The sequence below is a fragment of the Petaurus breviceps genome, unplaced genomic scaffold, assembly GCF_028583685.1.
Source record: "Petaurus breviceps papuanus isolate PSGF00001 unplaced genomic scaffold, PetGlider_PUasm1.0 37, whole genome shotgun sequence".
Taxonomy (NCBI): domain Eukaryota; kingdom Metazoa; phylum Chordata; class Mammalia; order Diprotodontia; family Petauridae; genus Petaurus; species Petaurus breviceps.
Window position 1 is genome coordinate 52,703,175 of NW_027186296.1, and position 16,231 is coordinate 52,719,405.

Consider the following 16,231-nt stretch of genomic DNA (forward strand, 5'->3'; position numbering starts at 1 on the left):
TTTCAAATGCTTTTGTTTTTCTAAATAAATTTGATTTTTCTGTCTAGTTCTACAAAGTTACTCATTTGTAGTTTGATTGTTAGAGCACTAAATTTTAAAATCAGTTTAGTTAGCATCATCTCATTGATTTGAGGCATTAAGGTGGTACAATAGATCAGAGTTCTGGACCTGGAATCAAGGAGATCTGAGTTCAAATCCATCCTCAGACACTTAGAAGCTGTGTGACCTTAGGCAAGTCACTTAATCTTTGTCTCAGTTTCTTCAGTTTTAATAAGGCCATCCGTCTGTGTTATTCTTAAATCTGTAATTATAGCACCTTCTTCCAAGGGTTGTTGTGAGAATAAAATGAGATAATGTTATGAAGTGCTTTTTAAGCCTTAAAGTACTATATAAATGCTAGTTATTATTATTATTGTTAGCATATGAAATATTTTAAACATTTGTTTTCTGCCCAAACTGATTAAGTTTCTTTCAACAGAAAGAAAAAACGATTTTCGTTGTTTGAATGATACCCAAAAGTTATTCTTAGATTTGCATTAATATGCTCATCAATTTGTTTTCTATGAAAATAGCTATGTCACTAATACTTCATTTAGATATTGATTATATTGCTTTCAGTTTATTATTACTTATGAGTCCCAGTTTTTGAAAGCCTGATATATAAAAATCTAGACTTAGAAGACATGCACATTTTAAAACGATTATTTCCTTTTAAAAAGTTGAATTGAATTATTTATGCCTTCCATTTTAAATTAAATTTATAATGATATAAATTTTATTAATAATAATAACTGACAGTTATATAGTGCTTTAAAATTTGCCAGGAAGACCTAAGTCCAAATCCAATTTCTGACTCATACTGGCAGTCTGACCTTAGACAAGTAGTTTTTTTAGAATTTTAGCCAACTCTCTAAGATTGAAGGTTTCAGCAGTGGTAAACAGAGCTTCCTCATTGTGATTTCCTTATACCAGTTGAATCACAGGTCCAATATCTATTTTTTTATGTTGTTTAAAGTTTGCCTATATTAGTGAGAATGTATTCCTTAACCACATTTTCAGTTCTATTCAGAAGATCCTTACTTATATCCACTTAAGACTGAGTTAGTAGGGGCAGCTTAGGTGGTATAGTGAATAGAGCACTGGCCCTGGAATCAGGAGGACCTGAGTTCAAATTTGGCCTTAGACACTTAACACACTTACTAGCTATGTGACCTTAAGTCACTTAACCCCAATTGCCTTGCTTTCTCCCCTCCAAACAACAACAACAATAAAACCAGACTGAGTTATTGTGATCAACTGCATTTCATTAAATTTTTGGAACCTGATAAGGAAATATCTTCTGAGCTTGAGCTGAGGAGTCCCCATGCGATTCACTGTAAATCAGTAAGTCCTGGAGCATACATTTATGATGTTTAATACTTAAATGGAATTTTCCCAAAATGCCCAATAATTTAATCAGAAGCCAGATTGATTCTTTAATTCCACTATATATTTTCTTCCATTTAACTACCTTTCTCCAGAAACCTTTAATTGTTTTAATGATGCTTTAAAAGAGTTTTGATTTCATCAGTGAGGATACTTCCTTCCTCTACTGATACACATGACCATCCTTCCATGCTGTAGTATAAAGTGTTGTTAATTCTTGCTTCCTACACAAATCCCCTACCCGTTCACCAACTCTCAGGTGGTAAGGCTTCACCGAATTTAGCTAGTTTGGGCTTCGGTTGACAGGCACTCAGAATCGTTCACTGGCCCATACTTGAAGCACTTTTAGACTGGTCATGTTAACTTAAAATAAGCTTTGAAAACCCAACATTATCTCCACATGATGGTAAATTTTGACTGGTAAGAGATTTATACAACAGGACTGTGATTTTGGGAATAAATATTTTGCCTATTGGAAGCAATGATATGGGGAGAAGCTTGCAGAAATTCAATGCACTTCTCTTATAAAAGAGTGAACAGTAATCCAGTTGGAACAGACTATTTTTCTTATTTGTGTCACAGGGCTGTGTGTGGTTCAGGACCCAAACCCATGTTGAACAAATACCATGCCATAGTATTACTCTGGCAGTTTCAGCACCATCACATGCCATCCTCACGTTGGGAGCGAAATTGGAATTTTTTACATGAATTTGCTCAGTTAAATTCAGGATGTGAAGTGTCAGGTTCTGTATGTGCTTCTGAACCATGAGCCAAAGCCCTCTTCCTTCCTTTTAAAGGTTAAACAAATAGAGCATCCTAATGATAACCACATGGTCAGAATGGTTTAAGTTTAGGGAAAAGGGAAGAAGGGGCTTCATGCTTTTTCAAAGACAAAGGTCCCTCTTCAGAGAGGGAGCGGAGCGATAGGCATCCAGAGATGGAGTTAGTCAAGAAGACCTGAGTTCAAATGATGCTGAGATACCAGTTGGATGACCTGGGATACAACTTAGAATGAATTAGGGACAGCTAGGCTTTGCATTGCATAGAGCATTAGACTCGGAGTCGGGAAGACCCAAGTTCCTTTCTAGGAACTTACTAGCTGTGTGACTGGGCAAGTCTTTTAACCTTTGTCTGCTTCAGCTTCCTCATCTGTAAAGTGAGGATAATAATAACACCTGCCTTCCAAGGGTGTCCTGAGAATAGAGTGAGTTAATATATGTAAAGTACTTTGCAAACCTTAAAGTGCTATATAAATGCTAGTTATTATTATTAATTATTGGAGCCCTAGTTTGCTTATCTATAAAACAGAGGTAAATATAGTACCTGCCTCACAGGATGATTGTGAGGATCAGAGCGATAATGTATGTAAATCACTTTGTAAACTGAGACTGAAATGCTCCATAAAATGTGAACTATTTTTATTGTTGTTATCATTCTGGCCTCTTTCAGAAAAGGGGGCAGGTGTTTTAGACAGCACTTCCTTACCTGTGTCTGGATTGTGATTCCAATGCATTCATTCCCAAGTATTTCCTTTTGAACCTAGAAGGCGTAATATATTTCAGTCCTGGACCTACTGATCAAATGTCTAAGAGGCATTCATGTTTAAAGTATCAGAATCTCTTATTGAAAGCAGTTGGGATTACATAAATCTTTGAGTGGGCTGTGTATAAAATCATCTGCACATTTTGCCATCCTAGATTTGGGACAAAACGATTTATGCTCAGCCAAGGCAATGACATGCTGCAAGTTGGCCAATATTAAATATGTGATAACAGAGCACCAGGCTCCTTGTCAATTACTTGGTAATAAAAACTCCACCAACACCACCTGGAAACCTTCCGTAAAGCTTTCTGCTGTTCAGTGATAATTTTGCTCATCTGCTAGAGAATTATAATATGTTCTGCATTCTGTCTTCCAATTTTTTTTTAATTCTTTGCTAAGAATATTTTGGCAAAAAAAAGATGATCTCCAACAAATCGAAGTGTTAATTTGCTTCTGCTTGTTGCCTACCTCTGATCTGGGGGAAAACTGAACAATTTGTCAGTTGAGTACTGGAAATAAAGTGCTTTCTGCCCTTTGTTCCTTAATTCTGTGCTTCCTTATGTCCCATTCACGGTCTTCCATCTCTCTAGCCTTCCTTTTTTTCATTCTACTATTTAAAAAAAAATGATTATACCAGTTTCTACACATTTCAGAAAGATGTTATGAGGAGTTATAATAATATTTAAATTCTCTGATGCTAAGTTGAAATGTTATGTCATCATAGTAATAGAAATAGCTAGCATTTATAGAGCACTTTAAGGTTTACAAAGCGTTTTGAAAATATTATCTCATTTTATCCTCACAATAACCCTGGAAGGTAGGTACAATTATCCTCATTTTATTTTTTTTTTAAAGCAGTTGGGGTTAAGTAACTTGCTCAAGGTTACACGGCCAATTATTTCTGGGTGTGGTGCTAAGTATCTGAGCCCGGATTCGATCCCAGGTCTCCCGACTCTGGGGCCGGCGCTCTTACTCACTGCACCACCTGGCCACCCCTATTATCCTCATTTTACAGATGAGAAAACTGACAGAGGTTAAATGATTTGCACAGGGTTACAGAACTAGTAAGTGTCTAAGGTCAGATTTGAACACAGGATTTTGCACCTCTGTGTTCACCATGTCTAGCTCTCTATTTACTACTCTTCTTAGCTGCCTATGGTGATAGTAATTCATACAAATATAAGTATCAACTATTACTATTGTTTATGTAGTGCTCTAAAGTTTGCAAAGCACTCTCTCTCAATCTCATTTGATCCTTACAACAACTCTAAGCAGGTGATATTTCCACTTTACAGGTGAGGATACAGGCTCAGAGAGGTTCAATTACAGTTTGGCACAATATGTGAATGGTGAGCTTGGAGACAGAAAGACTTGGGTTTGAATTCTGCCCCAGAAACTTGGACAAGCTTCAGTTCCTTCATCTATAAAATGAGATCAGTCAGTCACAATGTCAGCAAGCACTTATTAAATACCTATTAAGAGGAAAGAACATGCTTAGGAGCTGAAAATACAAGGATAAAAGTGAAAATGGTCTCTGTCCTCAAGGGAGAGGTCATGGGAAGGGATAGAAGGATGTTGTAATGTTTTAATTCTGTACCAGTTTTATTCTATATTGATACAGAGGCAAGATGGTTTTTACCTCCCAAGGAGATTCAATTAAGGACAAGAGCCAATTTGAGTAGAATTGCTAGGCTTTGTCAATTGAGTGGATAATAGAGTAAAGGAAAGGGAGAGGACAAGGTGATTTATAGCTTCATGTTTGCTCTTAGTCCCCCTGTATAGACAGGCAGCCTTCAAGTGCGGTAATTGTCCTACCCCTAACTCTCAAGAATGTGGACAAGAAGCCTACACCTGGGCATGGTAAGCTCTCCTAACTGTAGCATGGTGGCAGTGATCTGTAACGGCTATGTTTTAGATAAACCCTACTGGGTACCTTCTCCAGTGTCCGGGAGCGAAATAGAAAAAAGACTTCTCTTTCTCATTTTTGGTAGGGAGCGCTTGGTACATCCTCCTGTGAGAAGCTGAGCAAGTCTCCCAGAAGTACCTGGGAAAGCCCATTATGTGATTTTGAGTACATTATGTATTTCTCCCAGGATTCCTTCTGTAAAATTATGCACTTCAAATTATTTTAGATGAAAACTAATTTCTAAATACAAAATCACTATTATTTGAGGGGAAACCTTGAAAAGAGGGGGAAAAGGACCATTTCTATTAAGTATCTTAGTATGACATGATAATATCAGGTTTAAATAGACTTTCTGGATCCTTTGAAACTGCAACATACTGAAGTTGCTTATTTTCTTTTGCTGTAGTTTTTCCTGTAGAATAACTATTAGTAATCACACATGTTATAACTACTCAAAAGAATTGTAACTCAGGCTCTTTTATTTTTCTTTTTGCAGGGGGAAGGTGGGGCAATTTGGGTTAAGTGACTTGCCCAAGGTCACATGGCTATTTTGTGTTAAGTGTCTCGGGTCAAATTTGAACTCAGGTCCTCCTGACTACAGGGCTGGTGCTCTATTCACTGCCCTACCTAGCCACCCCTAACTCAGGCTCTTTCTCTAGTATATCGCTTCCTTTTTTGAACTCTCCATTGCTCTTGAATTAACCCTTCCAGACCCAATCCAAATTTCCAGGTAGTAGTTACCTAGGTGAAATTTTAGTGTAGCTTTTTCCCCCATTAAGAGTTTTAGAGCTGTCATAAGTGGACTATAAATGATTAACTTGAATTTGATAAATACTAAAACCATACCTTGGCAGGAAAAGTAAGTCAAAAAAAGTTTATTTCAGAAAACCCACTTTTTAAAGTTATCATTGACCTATGATTAAAAATGAATTTTCTATCCCTGTTGTTTAGTTTCAGTGGGTTAAGACAAGCTTTTCTCTTGACTACTTGCCATTTGGACTTGGTTACATGGAAGGGCCAAATATATACTCTTAGTAAATTCAGAGTGCTTAGGAACATGACTACTATTTAAGGTTTCTTTACTGTCTTACGATTAGGATTAGAAGATAAAAAATTCTACTTTGTTAAAATTAAACTGTACCGATATATCTTTATCATGCTTGGGAGCATGACTACTATTTAAGGTATCTTTACTATCTCACTGTTAGGATTAGAAGACACAAAAAAAATTTACTTTGTTAAAATTAAACTGTACTGATGTATCTTTATGAGGTAGTGACTAAAGCAAAAGAAGGTCTATAATATGAGTAATCATAGCACGTTATCTTGGATTAATGACTAGGTGGGGAGAATTTACCCTACTTAAAATTAGATATGCCATCTTCTGCATATATTGGCCATTTTGTTTATGATCAAATGAGCCTCCTGCTTGGAGAAGTAATTGATTATTAGGACTTGCATTACTTAATTGGCTTGTGAATTAAGTAGTGACAGAATAACCATGTAAGAATAAGATGCATACATTTCTCAAATGTAGCATATTAATTGAAGAAGCTATTGAAAAAGCAAGGTGGCAGGCAGTTTAAAGATACTAGAAGGAGCATCCGCTATATTTGAAAAAAAAAAGTGATTTAAGGTTGTTACATTGTATTTATTTCTGGAAGAACGCTTTAAATTTGTTGCTTTCTTTGTTTTTGGAGTGACTTTGTAAACATAGGTTGAAAGTGAATTCTTAAATAAGGGGTTTGTTTGGGAATTTCAGTTTTTTACAGTCTGCAATGCATTATAAAAGGAACCTTTAATTTCAACTGTGTGCTTTTACATAAAAGCATTTTACATTGTACTGAAAAGATTACATTCTTTTGGCTTTGGAAAAATATTTCCTGTGCAGTTCAACCCATTAAAGCATGTTAGCGTTTCACATCTGGAAACCCGCAGTTGAATCTGTCTTCGATCACAAGTGAAATGAGTTTGGCAGTCTCAGTTTTGCCTCCAGTGAATGTGTAAAAATGTCAGATATTTGTTTACTCCACAAAGCCACCTCGTAACTCAGCACAGTGAGTAGGGAATGAAATCATAAAGGCAGCAGATTAGGTCACTGGCAAAAGTATGTGTGGACTGTTCACCGAAAAGAGCAGGTGTGTTGTAGGTCAGCCTTGCAATGTGTTGGCCACTTTGGGTGCCAGGAGCAGGGAGGGGATGTATTCTGTCCAGCTCCCTTACTACTCATTTTTTCACAAGCTCTAAATTTTCCAGAAACTCAACCAAACTATTTTATATGTATGAGTAGAACTGCAGAACTTTTCAGATGGGAAGAGCTGGGGGGGATATCCATCCCAAGAGGAAGAAAAAAAGAGATATGTTGATCTAAAAGTTCAAATATAGAAAAGATATACATCAATTTAAAAGTTCTGAAAATTGTAACTGTTACCTTATGTGTTGATTTATTTACCCAAGTTTTTGCCCCTTCCTATCCCTTCTTTTCCCAGAAAGGAACTCATTTGTCCCAGGGAAGGCAAGCAATCCCTACCTAGCTCTTGCTTTCCTTTTCATTGTTCCCATTGAATCAGGCCCTCTGTGATGTAATGACCTTGTTTACCAGCTTTGACTCTTTAAGATGGCAGCTCCTTTGAGCTCTGAAGCAATGTGTGAATGTTGGAATGTCTGGAATCCCTACAACGCAGTAGGCCTCTCGATTCTAAATTTATACTCCTTATGGTTATATGGTACCTCCTCTGCGGCTTCAGAAAGAGGCCCTCTTTTATTACTTAAAAAAAAAAAAAAGACAACAAAAAACCTTGGTAACCCATTCTACACATTGCCCTTTTAAAGCACACCCTTTTAGGTCTGGAGAACACAGTACACTCTTGTGCCACTGCTGCATATGATAAAACTATTTAAAGGAATCCCATCTTCTAATTGGTTAAAAATCTGCCCTTGCCTTCTTGAGTCCTATGGAATCTTTAAGTCTCCGAATTCCAAAGCAGCTGAAATGGCTCCAGCCTTAGGAATTCATTTGAAAGCGATTCTTTAAAAGGAAAACTAGCAAATGTGGCACATTATTTTGCGACTGTTAAAAATATTCTACAGCGCACACCTCTTTCCCGACATTCACTGTTGTTTATGAGGATTAATTTATGCTGGCAACCTGGCACTGTTCACAAGCACAGCTGAGCCAGTAAAGGGACAAGAAGTATGGTTCACAATTAAATCTTCAAAATATGTAAGGAGGTTATAAGATTATTTTTTTTTAAATGGCCATTTGTTTTAGAGGACTTTATGGATAAAGTGTGGTTTGCTGTTTTCATGAGCTTTAATAATGGTAATTTAATGCCTGATAAAGATCAGTTAGGTTTTTAGGAAAAATAGAAAACCTCACATCTCATATATACTCAAGTGTTTGTTATTTTAAACAACAACAACAAATAAAACCAGACCTTACAAAGTTTTAATTTGGGGGTTTTCGGGGATAGTATATGAATAAGAGAATGTCTAGAGTAGAATTCTTTTATCCATGGAACATATAAATCCATCCCTAATTCTTTTAGCAGATTTGGAATTTAACCCTAAAGAGAAAGTGATTAAATGGTTCAAAAGCAGTAAAATACATATGCATTTCTTTGAACTCTATTAACTAATATTTTCCTGAAGATGTTTTGCAGCCTGCAGTGTTTTCTGGGAAACCCTTGGAGGACTGGCTACCTACTTAAGGAAGCAACCTATCAGGGTGTGGTGTGGTTAGGGTCCATGGTGTGGGCCTTTCCTTACACAGCTGTTCTGCCCAATCCACAGTGGCCTGAGGATTTTATTCCTTCTCTTGGCATGAAAGGAATGTGTAAAGGGGGTAGTGCCCATGACTGGATTCAGCTCAGTCACACTACAGGAGACCATTAATAATGTTCTTATGTCAGATACTGTGTGTATTTTCCTATATGTGCCTACCTGATTTAGAGTGGAAGTTGGGAGATCCTCTGTCTTCTCTACACTGGTAATAAACTATTCTGAAACAGCAACTGGACCTGTTGTCAAGCAGGAACTTGATTTCCAGGTTGTCTCTTAAGATGATACACATGGGTATTTTTTGGAGTCTTTTAAAGTAGCCTTGCAGATAGTCACTAGCCTAGCAGAGATTGTAATTGAAGTAGCCATCCATCCGGCCTGGTCTAAATGAGTTTTTGAGATCCAAAAGATTGCTACCTAAAGTTAACCGGTGGGAATAACCAAAATAGCACCAAAGTGGCCCCATTCCCTTCCTTCTTAACTCCTGTTAATTTTGTTTGCTAAATGTAATATAGTAAACATTTTTATATTGGCATTCCAATGGGAAACCAGTTGGAAGCCTTTGAAAGAAATGAGTAATTTCAGTAGTCAACTGTTGAAACTTCAGGTTGTAGCAGCAAGCACCCCAAGCATCCTCAGGGTTGCTGCCACCACAGGTTCTTGGATCTGCTTTGATAAAGGAAAGCAACTCAAAATGGGTTAACAAGCTTACTTTAATCAGTCTAACACACATCGTTTACCTCGTTCAGAGGAAAAAGGTCAGCACCCTGAACTTCAAAGTATACAGGCAGAATTATCAAGACAGAAACAGATCAAGTAGACAGCTTTCCAAACTGTCCAACCATCACATCTATACCAAATCAACATCTGGGTTTCCACATCTGGGTTTTTCAAAGCCAGGGGGGCTCTGGACAACGGCTGCCCAGAATCCAGATCAAATCACAGAACACTTCTCAAAGTGAGCCCCCAAAACAAAGCTACACATCAGGGCTTATATAGCCTTCTCCTGGCTCAGACAATGTAACAACCTTATTGACTCACTGGCCAATCAAGAAGTATCTACTGAAAAACAAGCCTCCCACCCCAGGCTCCAGATGCACTTTAGCCTAGGGGCAGGGAAGATCTTTAAAATTTACATTCCCATTACACAGGTATATATGAAATGTTGCATTCTTTTTAAAAAAATATTACACAAGAGAACAATAGTGTCATACCCCCAGTAGTATTCCTACAGCCTACCTACAGTGATGTTTGCCTGTTTTGCTACTATAAATAGTGACTAGGAAGGAGACAATGAAGACCAAGGGAGTTGGAGATTTAGAAGTGGGTGCTAACTATGAGCCAGTTGTATAGATATAGTGCAGTTCAACCATATAATTTATTACCATGTTTCCTCGATAATAAGACACTGTCTTACTATTTTTTTGGAAAGAAAAACACCAGAGGGCTTATTTTCAGGGGAGGGCTTATGTTGTTTTGCCTCAGCTCTCCTCCTCGGCACTGCTCTCAATGGCGCCAGCAAGCAAATTACTGGGGAAGAACAGGATGACACGCTCACTGCTGCAGCTCTGATTGGATGCAGCTCGGGAGCGAGGCTTGCTTTTCACCCGGGGGAGGGGGGGATGGTGCATACAGAGGGTACTGTAATGTTGCGTGTAGCGCAGGGGATCACCTTCACTACAGTAGCAATCTCAATAGGGCTTATTTTTTGGGGAGGGCTTATTTTAGAGGAATCTTACACAGTAAGGGGAGGGCTTATTTTCGGGATAGGTCTTATTATAGGGAAAACACGGGTAGTGCCCACAGACTCAGGGTGAAGTTGAAATTAAGCTACCATAGGCCTAAAGGCAAGACTGTGAGTACAAAATTTAATTGGAATTTGAAAATTGAACCCTAAATTTTCACTCTTCCTGGGTATTCCTTAATCTACTTTAAAAAATAAAAAAGAATGCACTGGGTAAGGCTGAGAAGAGAAAATAGGAAGAGGGTGGTGATTTTGAAGTGGCTAGAAGGATGTTTATGGAACCAAAGGCTCAAGGCTCATTTTTATAAGATTGTCTTCATTGGTGGAGATTGATTAATGCTTTCCACCAGCATGAGGGGCAGATTGGGTCAGATTTTGAGAAAGAAGAGATCTTGGTCTTCAGGCTTCTGACTTTAAGAGAGAAGACATGTGGTTCTAGATTCTCTTCAGAGATATGTCCCTGAAGGGAGAGAAAGACTCTAGGAAGAAGCTGATATGTGGAGGAGCAGGTACCTTAATCACTTCAGCTGACTATACCAGAGACTTAAGGGGATTTCCCCTTGAATGAGATCTGGGTTTCTCTCTTAGATGAACTGAGATATCTTGCTTCCAGTGAGAGATCTCATTCACTCTGTATGGTCTGCTATATTCTCATCCTTATCTGATTTTGTTTGGTATTGGCTTAGATAAATGGGTCCATTTGCTATTCACTATGTGTAGTTTTTGTATAACTGACGTAGTAGAAAGGAATATATAGTTTAGAGAACTCTTTCATTAAGAATTCTTTAAGAACTCTTCATTAAGAACTCTTTCATTAAGATCAAGAACCCAGCTTGAATGTAAGAATTGCTTCTCCAAGACTGTTTTGGGGAGGTCTGATAGGTTAAAAGTCTAGTCTGGTGCCCTTTTGCGGACGAGAACAGAATAACCAGCTTCTTATGGCATTCTCCTGCTCTGCTCTCTTCCCCCTCCACTGGTAGGAATCAAAGTCTCCCTTGGAGAAGGGTAGATGGCCCTTTCAGCCATATTTTGACAAACAAATGTAGACACATATAACCCTACATGGACAACACACACACACACACACACACACACACTCCTCCCTCCCCCCTTCCATTTACATATAGAAAGATCTTTTTAGTTTTAGGTTTGATTTATACACACCTTTCATCTAGAAGGATCAGATAGCAATTGGAGCCCTAACTCCCTGTGGATGTTTCTCTCTTATAATGTTGAAGCACCTTACAGTTTTATAACCATGGCCCAGGAGAGAAAGAAAGAACTTAGCTCTAGCTGATGGAATGGAATGCTTTCACCCTTTCCTTTAAATTAAACCTTTGTTAACTCAGACCAGACTGCTTTGAGAAACTCCTGTTAACAAGGAATTTGTTGTTCCAGAGAAAGTAGTTGGAGCGTGTGTGTGTGTGTGTGTGTGTGTGTGTGTGTGTGAGTGTGATGAGTAGGTGGGTGTAATTATACAGTGGAACAATTTTCTTGATTTTATTTTAAAAATGTAATGGTAGAAAAAGTATATGAAAGGTATAAGTTCTTGAAAAAATGTGGTATATGTGGTATATTAGTCCATCTGCCCATTCGCCTACACACTTCTATATTGCTTGTTTGACTGAGAATTTGGACTAACCATTAAGGTAAAGTGTATTACTGTGTTGAGATTTGCGGGCACTAATGAAATAGTACAACTAAGGACAGGAAGCAGCAAATTTAAGAGGTTGGATACAATAATCCCTATTGGAATTTGGATCACCAAATTAACCCCAGCTATTTTTCATGCAAAGAAGCATAAGCCTTCAAGTGATTTGTTCATTAATGTGGCCACTGCTGGTTGCTGTCGAAGCTAACACAGAGAGTGTTGAAAGTATAGATATAGAGAAGGAAGCCCACATCCTAATATAAATTCAGTTCAATCCAATTCAACAAACATTTATAAATGAGAAATTGTGATGGAAATGGAAATCTCTGTAATTTATTCCTGGATGTCTTTAGCAACCTGGTCTCTTGAACAGAATGCTCAGTCTTCTGCAGGCATTCATGAGTGTGCATATTTAACTCAAAACCATCAATGTTGGTGCAATCCCGACCATCATGACTGTCTTCTATTTTCCCTGAGTGCCTGCTGCTACTGCTCCTCTTCATTACAAATGAGCATCATTTGAAGAAGCAGGAGCGTGAAATTTAAATCCTTTTTAATATTTGAGATTTTCCCCTTTAACGCAAATCAGTCTAAGCTCCTTGTCATTTTCTCTTAGCACACTTTTACCCGGTGGATATTTTGGAAGATAACCCCCAAGTCGCTCTGGAATCATCTGTGGCCTACTATTCCACTGTTGGGGAACAAGCTGGTACTTCTCCCAAGTACTATTCTCTTCCTACTGGTGAAAAGGTAATGTGACAAGTTTCTTAGCATTGAAAGACAGATAATGAGTACTTTCTTCTTTTCCAACTTGAAATGTATGATGAAATTTGTGCTGTTCTTTTTATTTATCTCTCCTTCAAGATTGTGAACATTTTTTTTTTCAGATAGGAGGTTCATTTGTTTTGAAATCAAATTTTCTGATGTATAAGACTAGTGTAGTGGGAGAAGTAAAAAAAACCTATGTTGTTAGAAAATAATCACATAATTCAGCATTATGTCAGGCAAAGAGTAGTGGGCAGAGATTTCAATGGCCTAAGTTTGGATCAGTGCAACAAACATTTATTGAGCACCTATGGGATACAGAGTTCTGTGCAAAGTGAGGCAGATAGGAGGCAAGAAGTTTACCTAACACATAGTTCTTTTCCTTATGGAGCATCTAGGCTAGAGAAGAGGATTTTAATTCTGCCTCTGCTATTGTTTGGCCTTATGACCTTAACAAAGTTATTTCATCCCTCTGAGCCTCAGTTTCCTTATCTGTAAAATGAAGGGATCACAATAAATTGTCACTAAGGGTCTTCTGGCACTAAAATTGTCATTCTGTTTTACTGCTTTTGCATCAGCTAATCATAAACTTGAGTAGTACCATCAAGTAAGCCAACATCATTTCAGCTTCAAGGCTGATTTGTTTGTTTATTTGTTTTTAAAGCACATTTTGTAACGTATGAGAATTCAGATTTACAACTTCTGAACTCAAATACTGGCTATTTTCACAGCTGAGGCCCCCTCCAGCAGGCTGAAAGGCTTGGCTGAGGAAGATATGGTTTATTACACTGTACTGAAGCTGTTCCAGAGTTAATTAAAACAATGGTTTGTGCAGTTTACAGTGCGGCTTCCTTGAGATTTTGGAGACAAATATTTTGTAGTCATTCCCAGAAGAAGCCAGTTCATATGGTGTAACTTTCATATGATTTGCCTGGGGAGGCCCCAGACTTGACACTCATTTAGTGCCCTCTAGTGGAAATATAGGTAATATGGCAAGTTAGAAAGGGAACCAAATAAAGTCAGAGGAAGGCATTTTCTTGAGTCCCTAACTCATCTGGAACCCTTCATCTTTTTGGTTTTAGTTCTTATGGGCTAGGGTAAGGGGGTTGTGGATTGCTTGTGAGATGGAGGGGGAATCTTAACAGGGTAGGACGATATAAAAGTTTCAGCCTTCATTTGTTTAGGATTTCACTTTTATCTGTGGCTAAAAGTATAACCATATCCTCCCTGGACTCTCCCTCCCCCACCATTATGAATGTTATTTATTGTTATGTCTTCAGCCCCAATCCTACAAAACAATACAGCTCTTCCAGCCAGTTGCTTTCCTAAGATATAAACAAAGAAAATGCCTTCAGGGTTTTGTAACTACCCAGCCCAAAAGGGAAGTTTTGATTAAAAAAAAAAAAAAGACATTTGATTTCATACCATCTATGGCCTGAAGCTTGAGTATCCTAATTGGTAAAAGGATTTGGCCTTTACTTTGACCTTGAGAATGTGGGGTAAACTCCTTGGCTTTTGTCCATTCTATCTGGAAAACATGTATTACTTGTCTTTGCCATGCAAGGAACTGTGCTATGTGCTGGGGATACAAAGATGAGAAATGATGGATTCCCTGGCATCCATAATTTCCAAGGATATGAAGCTATTTCTTAGTCAAATCCAATCTCTCCAGTCCAGCCAGGCGATATGCTAATCCAGGGGTGAGCAACCTGCTACCTCTAGGCCACATGTCACCTTCTAGGTCCTTGGGTGCGGCCTTTTGACTGAGTCCAAGTTTTCCGGAAAAAATCCTTTTATTAAGGGCATTTGTTCTGTGAAGTTTGGATTTAGTCAAAAGGCCACACTTGAGGGCCTAGAGGGCCACTTGTGGCCTTGAGGCTGAAGGTTCCCACCCCTGAGCTAAACACTGGGGATACAGTTAATAAAAAGGAAGATAATCTGCTCTCAAGGAGTTTACAGTCTAATGGGGGGAGGCGGGAAAGACAACACCTAAATAAAGGTAGGAAGGGGAGGGGGAAGAGAGATTCACAGGGGTTCCTGGCCTGGGTCTGTCTTGTTCCTTGGAGTTAAAACCAGGCAGAATAGTAAATGCAGACAGAGTAGAGTCACAAATGAAGAAGTGTGGAGGCTTGTTTTTCTTCCAGCCTTCTTTGGTTTGGCTCCATGGATTGCCTTTGCTTTCATAAGGAAGGATTTTCCCCACTTTGACATTGTCCACTCAAAACTGGTCTTTGAGCAACAAGGTAACTTAATATAGCTCCCAGTGAAAGTGATTTGAAGATCTGAATGTTTCCTTTATTCACCTTTATGGCATGAAATAACCAAGAATTTCATAGATCTTTAAAAAAAAATCACCAAAAAAAGTCAAAGCAGAAAAACAACAGAAGGGCCCTGAGTTTTCTGTTGCTATGATGGGGTAGAGGAAACTCTTGTAAACCATTTGCTGTTCACTGTAGTTGGCATGGTTTCCCCCTGTCTTTTTTTAAACTCTTCAATTCTCAAAACAGAATTTATAATGAAGGCCTATGACCCTTTACTTCACAGTGGGTAGCAGTGGACCCCATTATAACTGTAATGTTTTTGGATGTGAAAGCTTGAGAGGTGTTCTCTCCTCCCCAAAGGAAGTCATGGACCCTGCACATACTACCCTGTCTTTGTCTGGTACTAATAGTCAAAACAAGGGAAAATACAGGAATATTGTTCTTGGTAGTGCCAGCCCATGAGACAAATCTAAACATTGCAGGGCACCAGGAGGGATATGACTTTCCCAGGATTATTTGCCTGGAATATAGCCAGAGATACAGCTTAAGGCATTTATCTTATTCTGGGACCAGTGGGTGTGAGAGAAGGCTTGGGTTATTTTACATTTAGTATACACTGGAGCTTCCACACATGGCTATGAAAACAATTTTCCTGAAGTACAGATCTGGGTCCTTGTTACTTTCCTACTCCATAAACTCCAATAGCTACCTATTACCCCTACAATAAAATATAAGCGTTGTTTGACATTTGAAGGTCTTAGCAACCTTCAAATTTCTATCTTTCCAGTCTTTTAAATTAGTCAATCAGTAAATAGTCATTAAGAATCTACTATGTGCTGTATTAAGCCCTGGTATTACAAGTAAGAAAAAAGAAAAGCAGCCCCTGTCCCCAAGGATTCTATTACCATGTAATATGCATGTAAAAATAGTAAAAACAAAAATAAATAAAATAACAACAATAACATAATACTATTATAAGTAATAATAAAAATCATAAATAATAATAGCAAAAATAATAATATAATAATGTCTGAGCTGAGCTCTCTCCTTAAATGGAGATTGGAGTTCATGGTCCCACCCTGAAATCAGAGAGGCTGAGGGTAGTGATGAGGTAGTGACCTTGGAACCCATTTCTTTCCTCCATGCACTCTACAACC

General features: G+C 38.2%; 1 protein-coding gene across 3 annotated transcripts in view; it reads left to right on the forward strand.

Moving 5' to 3' along the window:
- The window catches only part of LOC138169222 (protein FAM169B-like), a 112,444-nt gene that overhangs the window by 31,418 nt on the left and 64,795 nt on the right, over window positions 1–16,231 (forward strand). For 2 of the 3 annotated variants that reach the window (XM_069098500.1, XM_069098501.1), the window contains exon 2: window positions 12,663–12,798. In XM_069098500.1, the coding sequence (XP_068954601.1) occupies window positions 12,663–12,798 (136 nt within the window). The remainder of the gene's footprint in view (window positions 1–12,662; window positions 12,799–16,231) is intronic. The other variant, XM_069098502.1, reaches the window with a different exon arrangement.